The sequence below is a fragment of the Armigeres subalbatus genome, chromosome 2 (genome assembly GCF_024139115.2).
Source record: "Armigeres subalbatus isolate Guangzhou_Male chromosome 2, GZ_Asu_2, whole genome shotgun sequence".
In the NCBI taxonomy this organism is placed as follows: Eukaryota; Metazoa; Arthropoda; class Insecta; order Diptera; family Culicidae; genus Armigeres; species Armigeres subalbatus.
The window spans coordinates 126,205,789-126,215,248 of NC_085140.1; the positions used below are offsets into that span (position 1 = coordinate 126,205,789).

The window sequence follows — 9,460 nt, forward strand, 5'->3', positions numbered from 1 at the left end:
TGTTTGAAGAAACTATAACGTTCATCGGAGTTTGATATTCTAAATTATGAAACATTGTTAAAATGATATTTGTAATAATTTCTTTGATTTATTTCCCATAATTATAAAGTTATTATATTATAAGTAATTATAAAGTTAAATCTTAGAATAATTCGGCATTAGCCGACAACAGCGATTGTTGCTCTAGTTTTGTATCACTAAGGTTTGCTCTTCCAGGCCTAAATACAGCACCAACAAGCGAGAAAAGTCTTTCGACACTAGCACTTGCAGGTAATGCTGTATTATATTTCAAGAACAATTGTTTCAGCCTGGGGAATGGTTTCTTGTTAATAATACCATAGCATGCTGCTATTGACATATCAGCAGGAGTACGTAGAAATCGGTTCAATTCTTCCAAGCAAGACTCATCGGCTTCATCCGTTGTTTCACAATTTTGTGTTGCTATTCAAAAAAAATCTGCCTCTTCATCTAACTCATTTTCATTGGACGACATTCTCGACACATTACCGGCTTTGTGGTCATCTGAGTTATTTCGGCTTACATCGATTTTCTCCATCTCTGTGAGTATTAAGCACCGAATTTCCTCTCGTTTTTCGTGCTGTCGTACTAATCGTCCCAATCTAGTTTGAATTATGGTAACAAACAAGTGGCCACTATTAGATCTGTCTCGCTCATCATAATTCCGAAACGCCGATCTGATTCTCGTGTAAAGGTAAACAATACTTCAGACGTTTTCCATCCTTCAATTTTCTGTTTTCCCAGTTTCGTTGTAGTCCATAAATGGCCGGCAGCAAAAAGCCCATGTACATATACTTTGCTTTTTGTAGTATATCGAGCGTATAAGCCACTGGTTGCGATACCCATACATACTCCTTGAGGAAACAGATATCTTGTGGATCAAGCTTAGGCAACCCTGCTTTATTAATTGCTGCTTGAAGCATTTCTGGAGATTTATCTATTATATTGCAAATCTAGAAAAAGTAAAGTATACACAGTTTCGAATCATTAAACATTATATGCATTTCTTACTTGTGCAATGGAATCATATTCAGAATTCCACCTGGGGCCTGTAGCATAATCGAAATTTTACTAATATTATTAGTAGAGTAGCTTGTAACTTGTATTTTTCTGTTGCATAATGAATCTACAAGTAAGAATTTACAAGACTAATATTACAAGTAAACCGCACTAATAATATTAGTGGAATTTACAAGTAACTGTTGCATAAAGAAAATACAAGTACAAATTATTAGCGTTGGCTTGTAGTTTCTTTTACAAGTATGAATGGTGCTGTAATTTAATTTACAAGTAGCTTTTATTTTATTATTTTAGCCGTCCAAAGTAATTATGCATCGTTTCATTGTTTTTAACGACTTAACAGAGAATGAAACTATTATTCTAGTTCCTTCAAATTATCATATAATGAAATACTGTGCAATAAGAATAAATTTCTCGTTCCGATATAACACTGAGAATTATGAAACAAAACTACTCAAAAGTCCGTTGTTTTAGCTCAAATCCGTACTTTGGACCAATAACCCAATTTTGAGTGAAATGAGTTTCCTAACACTTAGTAGTTTAACTTAATCCACTCAAAACATATTAACCAAAGCTGAGTTTAGTTTACCCAAAGTTGACTTTATTCATCTCAAAATTGAGAATATGTTAATTTACTGAAATTTATATTATTGTTTTATTGTAGTATTATTGTATTATAATACTAAACAATCTTATTTAAGACCATGCATATTGCTTTATGTTTAACAACAATCATGGGAAACAAAAGAAAAACGGAAAAACTACCTAAATTCTGAGTAGAATTTATTACGATATTTTCATCAGTTAGTAGTTTGAACTGAAAAAGAAATCGTCCAAATTTCATAATCGAATTAGAAGCAAAACCTAAACCCGCTAAGTCTCACAATACACGTAAATTAAACCCTCTTCAAAAACCCACAACAAACAAGTCTAGCGGGATTCGATTTGTCATGGAGCATACGTTCGCGTAACTTACAAATCGCCTCAATTGGAACTTAAGTCAATCCCAAAGACCACGTAAAAACGACTCCAGTGTGCATTACATTGGCTTCGTTAAAAATGACAATACCACGAAGCCGGCTTAAACCACAGAATCAATAAATTTACAGAGAGTGTTCCGTGCATACCTATCTCATTCGAAATATATATTCTATCCACAAATTTGCAAACAAACGTAAACAAATCGTTTACCTCCGCATTGACAGTGAACTGTCGGATGAATTTTGACAGGTAAATGAACCTGACGGACTTGTAATTCCAACCTTACTAATAATACAAGTACTAATATTATTAGTTGGCAAAACATTATTATGCGGCGCAAATTACAAGTACTTGTAATTTGTTGACTTGTAACTTGTAACTTGTAGCTAATATTATTAGTCTGATTATGCTACAGGGCCCTGGTCTTTACTGGAACTGTTAATGTAACTCCGATGCAATCCTTTATGACATCTGCAACTACCGATGACTTGCTTTGTAGCTTCCACCAAGTCTTCAACTTTTCCAATGCGCAGCTTCGTGCTTGGTTAAACTTTTTTGCTTCTACTTTCTGTGCATAGGTAGACGCAAGGAGATTTAATATTGCCTGATTTTCTCAAAATTACACGCGGCGAACTCTTCATGAAAGGTACCGCCACGCTTTCTGTACCCCGTTTACTTGATTTTTATGGGTGAATAGCATTGCGGTGTATCGTTTGGCGCGGCCGTACCTTTCGACAGTCATTCGCCGCGTGAAGTTTTGTGCAAGTACCCATTTGGGAACAATACAAACGCTGCGCAGTGTATCATATCCAGAAAATCTGACATTATGTGGCTTGCACATCTCTGATGAGGCGGCAAACGGTAATCTTTTTCTTCGCCATCTTCGTTAATTAGCAACAAATCCACATCAACGATATCTAATTCTTCCACGGCAGAACTTGGCCCTTCGTCTCTATTTTCCATGTGGTCAGGAACCAAAAATTATATTTGATTGATGAGAAGATTATTTTGAGTTTTCAGTGGAATGTCTTCAGTTGTCATAAGACGAGTTTGTACTAGGTATTTCATTTAATTCCATTACTTAATTGTACCTTAGACAGATACGTATTTCGACCTCAACAGTAAGGCCGTTTTCAGTGTCTCGTACTTGACTCGTGTCGAAGTACGAGACACTGAACACGGCATTACTGTTGAGGTCCAATTACGATTCTGTCAAAGGTACAATAAAGTAGAGGAACTGAATGGAATAGTACAAACTCGTCTTATGACAAGTGAGTACATTTGATTGATTTTTTACTCATTCGCTTAGATTCGCTTAGTTACCTTCTTCGCATGCATATACACGAAATGCTTTCATCAAATTAGCAGCACTGTCCGTTGTGCATCGACGAACCTTGGAGAGTAGCTCAAAACTTACATGGATACCAAAAATAGCAGCGGCTAAAACATCTGCTGTATGTCTTCCTTTTATCCTTTTCAACGCTAAAGCAGCTGATTTTCTTTCTGTGGTGTCTTCATCGATCCAGTGCAGAGTCATTCCCAAGTAACTCCTTCGGAACTTAGTCCAGCAATCTGCAGTGGCTACAAAGCATACTTCACAGATAATAGCTGTTTCTTCATTTTCTCAAGCATTTCTTGGAACCTGTCATCCATACGTTTTGTTAGTGATTGTCGACATCCAACCGTCATACTGTGTGCTAATCCCAACTCAGCTATTCTTTGAAAATAAATGGAATCAACGATGCTAAAGTCCAGACCTTCATTAATAATAAGGGCGTCAACAGCATCATGCAAGACTTTTTGCGTGATCGGCATGGTTCTGGTATCGTTGTCTCGTTTTTTCTTCCCAGTATTCAACTCCGTTTGGAATGTTTCATCGTTCCATTCATGTTTCCTCTGGAGTAAAATTGAAGAGAATATGTACTAAACGAAATGATGAAATATAAAAACCTTACCATCAAGTGGCTTCTTAAATTAGCTGAAGATGAGTATCCACAACTTATATTAGCCGCACTTGTAGGACATAAAGTACACGCCACTTCAAAATTCTTCTCGGACTTCTGCTTGATAAAGCGATAACATTTTTCATATTGTTTCCATGGTATGAGCTTTGGCTGATCCATCGAAATTGTTTTTGGATGTCAGCAAATCAGAAAAAAAATTACTGCGTTGATTCATCTTTATCGTAGCAACCGATAACGTTAAACAGAATCAACTTTATCGCCGATAACGATAATTTAACGATTAACAAACCTTGAACTCAAGGGAAAGGATATTTCGGAAACAATAAGATCTTCTACTTATTTTTCTGGTTGCACATATAATATAGATTGCATTTTAGTATGTACCACAGTAACATTACCTTTTCTTGTTCATATTATTGATTTATACTGCCGTTTAATTGATTCATAATAGTTTAGTGTCATCAAGGGGTTCTAAACGGCTGGAGCTATTTGTTGTCTGTGTTACCTTCTTCATTGTATATTATATAAGTTTACATCTGTTTCAAATAATAAACTTTCTGCTAATTATATTCTGCTAAATACTCTGTTTTTATAATCAGGTTGCATTCCATTCTTGCTAAAATTGAATTAGATAAGGGCAGATACGGAGAGGGAGCGTTTTCAGGAATTATAAAGTACGTACGGCATAGACTTTTTCTAAACCTCAAATGCTAAAACAATACAAAATAAAAGAAAATATCATCGGCATAGTCACCTGACATGATTCCACCTCTGTCCAGCACTCGTGAGCACGCAGGCCATCGTTGAAGATTCTAGTTGTTCAGCATATTCCATAGATCATCCTCTGCGTTGTCTTTCTTTTTACTCGTGGCAGCAGACGACGCAGATTTGCTCTTAATATCCAACGACGAGAAATCACTCTCTAGACCGACATTTTGCTTTATCTTCAAGCTGCTCCGGCTAGAGCTGGTTCTCATCTGTTGCTGGCTCGAGGAAGCGAATGTGCTCGGATTCATGACGTCACTTGACGTGTTTGTCTGAGCAGCGCCCAAAGAAGCATTCTGATAGCCGCCATCACTCTTCGATGTAGAGGTCAAGTGCGACTCGAATCCGGTCCAACCGTCATCCTCGTCGTTTGCTGGATTTTGACTAGAAAAAAACAAATTCGAAAACAAGTTTTATTAATCTATGCCTCCGAATTCATGTGCCGTTACGATACATGGATTTTATATGAATCATTAGATAGAGACATAAGTAGGGGAAAAATAAATAAATAAATGGCGACTTTGAAAGGTTTTGACCTATTATTGTCAGGGGATTTTCAAGTTCAAACAATATGAGTTTTAGCCACCAGAAAGATTAATGTACATAGATTTTTGAGCCAAACTTGAGCGGGATAGTGAGGGGGATCACAATAGAAGCACAAGGTCAAAACCTGAAAAAGCCACATGTTATGGGACGCGTTGGAATTATCCAGTACACCTGCAATTTCACAATATCAATGAGAGATGTCACGCGATTTTCACGCAACCTTTATTCGCCAATACAAACGCGAAGGGTGAACGGCGTGCTACAAAAATCTCAACAATTTTTATTCCGTAACAGGGCATGAAAGTGTGCAATATCAGTTATATTTTTGTGTTTATAAACCACTTTCAACTCGGTGGATTAACGGAATATGAATAAGTTATCGACAAGTCATTATTCTTTGCATATGTCTACTAAAATAATTTAGAAATTTTAATTTAATAAGCAAAGCACAACATCCTCTCATAACTGCATTGCATGCGGAATTGTTTAAAGATACTTTTAATTGTTCGCCTAAAACAGAAAAAGGCACTTTGCTTTCTGTCTTATGACGATCATGACTTTTTGCAGTCATGGTATTAACCCCTTTCGGGGTTCAATACCCAGAGTAGGGTGGCTCAAAAAACACTTTTTGAATTTTTTTGATGGGCCGCCCTCTTATTCGGTTCTATTTGATGCCCTGATCCTCTGGACAAAATTTCAGCCAAATCGGTCAACGTTTGGGTGGTGCTAAACTCGTTGAAAGTTTATATGGAAAAATGTATGTAGAAACATCCTAAAACAGTGATTGGCAGTTGGGCGGCACAATTTATGATCAAGAACCATGATACCCATTCAGTTCTTGTAGAATTAAATACAGAATGTTATGCTGAAAACCGCGAGAAGATTGGAGTTTATTAGGAAAATATATTGGCATTTTACTGGAGTGTTGTAGGGGTGAATTTATTTCTTTTCAAAGGTAAAAGAAACGAAATTTACTAAAACCCCACTTCAGAGAAATGCTAATAACTTAGCCGGGCAAATTCTAATCTTCTCGCGGTTTTCTGCATAACATTCTGTATTAAATTCTTCAAGATCTGAATGAGTATCACGGTTCTTGATCGTAAATTGTGCCGCCCAACTGCAAATCACTGTTTTTGGATATTTCTGCATACATTTTTCCATATAAAGTTTCAACGTGTGTAGCACCGCCCAAACGTTGACCGATTTAGCTGAAATTTTGTCCAGAGCATCAGGGCATCAAATAGAACTGAATAAGAGGACGGCCCATCAAACAAATTGAAAAAAGTTTTTCCCATACTAATTTGAGCCACCCTAACCCAGAGATATATTAAATATCTCACACTTTTGCTCTTTGTATATGTCATGTAGCATACCGTGAAAGGCGTTTTTCTCAAGCTTCGACGGCAATTTACTGATTCAATGTACTGCCAAAGCAGTTGTTAGCCCTATTTACATATTGAAAAAAGTATATATTTACTATGATTTTGCTGCATTCGAATTGCCGTCGTTATTCCAAGAATTCCAATCGTTGTTACCATCACCACCAGCGCCGTATCCTGAGAGTTTGCCATTGGACGATGATCGTTGATAACCACCAGAAGATCCATTATCCGACGGAAAATCGCTGTAGTGATCGTTTCCTCCAGGGGTGTTATAATTGCCAGTACCACTGAAATTGCCCCAACCTTTGCGACCGGCATCTCCCACCTGTAGTTAAGTTTGATAGATGATTACTTGATTTTTAAACGCATATACAATGTAAGAAAAATGTAATATGATGGCAGGAAAGATTTATGAACCAATCGAACAAAAGTACTAACCTTGCTAGCGAAATTTGAAACCTGTGAACCAACTCCTTCTAGGAGTGTTCCTTCTTTAACCTAAATATCCGAATCGAAAATAAAAATCAAACAATGCAAACTAAAACAAGCATTACGGAACCAAAAAAGATGATCTACCTTATCAGTGACAGTGCCAGAAACTTCAACTACCTTTTGCGAAGCCAAACTTCCATATTTCATTGCATTTTCCTTGGCAACGTTGGCCACCTTCGAAAAGACGCTCCAACCCTGTAAATAAACATTAACAATCAAATTATAAGTGAATAACATATGAATTTGATAAGATAAAACTACTTACACTAGCCAGCGATGATTGAACGGTGTCAAACAATTCATGCGATTGACTTCTCGGGGGCGGATCTCTTGTGTACCCAAATCCGGCATACTTTCCACCTTGATTTGGTGGTAAATTTTCCGGACGGGAAGCGTTCTCTTCCTGTTTTCTGCTGAAGAACTCCTCCTTCTGTGACTTGAATTCTGCAGTACTAAACTGCTGGTAGCTCGTGTCCTGGTAGCCACCCCCATTCTGATAGCCCCCAGCAGATGAGGAAGAAGAATACCCACTGGATTGCATCGAGCCACTGCTTCTCGAATGTTGCATTCCCCCATTGTTTGCACTACTATTGGAATGTGTCGAATACGAGGAAGAGAATCCACTGTCTTTCAGTCTTGCCATTGCCGATGCCTGGTCCCACGATTTCCCCTGCGCTAGCGTGGATATTTTGTCCCGATACAAAGCCGCAGCTCGAGTGTTATACCTCTTCTGTATGGTCAAAGTATCGTCCCAGTCATCCTGGGCGTCGAAAAAGGTACGTGCATTCTTATTACCACCGACTTTCATTTTCTCCAGTTCAACATCCTTCCATTTATCCATCGACACCGACCGAACGAAGGACAAATGTACTCCAAGACCTCGATGCTTTCCGGAGCATTCCAAGCATATCCAAATTCCGTACGTCACCGACACCCACTGCGGGTTATGAGTGCCACATTCGAAGCATTTCTAAAAAATACAATTTTTTGACACTATCTTTATAGAGTATCAAGAAATGAATATCATATACATTATTGTTGGTAAAAATTTTATGTGAGAACTATGACAAAAATAATATTTTTATCAAGTGATAACAACTCGTTGTCTGAATAGGATATTAGAAGTACTTTCATTTCAGAACCTTATAAAAGCTAATAGACTATTCAGAATACAAGCTTAATCACTAAATAAAAATTATCTTGATGTCAAAATACACACATTCTATTTTCATTTCCAGCTCGTAAAAAGCATAAACCGAAGGTAGTTTCACGTAGTTTTCTTAACCTTCCGGGACTCGCATCGTTGTAAGAAGTACAACACATTTGAAAAAGGACGCTTGTCATTCACAAGCGTGGCGGGACTACGTGAGTGATCCAGGACCATGCGAGTCCCGGAGGTTAAGAGAAGCAGAAACTGTTTGAGAACCACTGGCTTAGGAAAACATACGGAAAATCCCGAAAGTCCTTTCCATCCGTAACTTACATTATTTTCGTTATTAGGCTTCAAATCGCTCAAAACTCGTCGCGTCCTTGGACTGGCCATCTTCCTCAAGCTCGTCTACCTCGGCGCTTACGGCAGAATCCTTCACAGAAAACTTTCGCTTATTTTACGTGTCTGAACCAAAACCTTTCCAATGCCCAAAGAGGACCAATCTTGTTTTCCTTCAATTTCACCGTCCCGAATTAGGAATGATGATCATTTCCGCATTATACTTTGGCTCAAAATTGCTCCGCCCCAGAATGATTTGCCGTTGCAGAATGGGCCACCAGGAAATACAAGGATTTATCCGGAAAATCGAACACAAATTCCAATAGTTTCAAGTGCAACTTATTCGAAAAGAGTAAAAAAAATCTTTGAAGAATAATGGCAAAACAAACTGTCAAAACACGTGTCAAGCTTGACCCTGTGACTGGAAATAACTAACCTCCAGAAAATTCAGGAATGTACACACTTTTTGCGTTGAAGGGTATAGTCGCAATAGGCCTTTTCTTGCGGCACTGGTTAGACAACTTGTTTACAAACGCTGAAATTTTTAAAGCAATCATCCCAGAGGCGCAATCTGTTCGGTGTTAGATATTGCGCATAAGCCCCAAAATTTTATTCCCACCTTTGGGTTTCCGCGCCGAGCACTCAGCGCCAGACTCGGCGACAAGGAGATAGTCGTCAAGTTGGTACTCCTGATTTTTTGACAACTGATGTCGATTGGTTGTGTGAGTGCACCGGTGTAAAAAAATAGAGCTTTTAGCTGAAAATTTAATTGTCAAATGCACATTTTGACAGTAATATCCAGC

At 37.9% G+C, this 9,460-nt stretch overlaps 1 protein-coding gene across 2 annotated transcripts; it reads right to left on the reverse strand.

The window, feature by feature from the left end:
• Positions 1 to 4,319: 4,319 nt before the first annotated feature.
• LOC134210818 (ADP-ribosylation factor GTPase-activating protein 1) lies at positions 4,320 to 9,036 on the reverse strand. 2 transcript variants are annotated; one of them, XM_062687121.1, is made up of 6 exons: positions 8,652 to 9,035; positions 7,434 to 8,138; positions 7,253 to 7,363; positions 7,115 to 7,174; positions 6,772 to 7,001; positions 4,320 to 5,132 (listed from the first exon to the last, which is right to left on the reverse strand). In XM_062687121.1, the coding sequence occupies exons 1-6, from the start codon at positions 8,709 to 8,711 to the stop codon at positions 4,796 to 4,798; spliced, it is 1,503 nt and encodes a 500-aa protein (XP_062543105.1). In that variant the 5' UTR covers positions 8,712 to 9,035; the 3' UTR covers positions 4,320 to 4,795. The 2 variants fall into 2 exon arrangements, with proteins under 2 accessions (XP_062543105.1, XP_062543106.1); XM_062687122.1 differs by lacking the exon at positions 7,115 to 7,174 and having other exon boundaries at positions 7,286 to 7,363; positions 8,652 to 9,036.
• Between the last annotated feature and the right edge of the window lie 424 nt (positions 9,037 to 9,460).

Excerpts from the sequence above, each read along its gene's own strand:
- LOC134210818 (XM_062687121.1), bottom strand. The coding sequence starts at position 8,711 with ATGGCCAGTCCAAGGACGCGACGAGTTTTGAGCGATTTGAAGCCTAAT. Across the intron at positions 7,002-7,114 it reads TTTCAAATTTCGCTAGCAAG|GTGGGAGATGCCGGTCGCAA; the intron begins GTTAGTACTTTT and ends ACTTAACTACAG. Across the intron at positions 5,133-6,771 it reads TCGAATGCAGCAAAATCATA|TCAAAATCCAGCAAACGACG; the intron begins GTAAATATATAC and ends GTTTTTTTCTAG.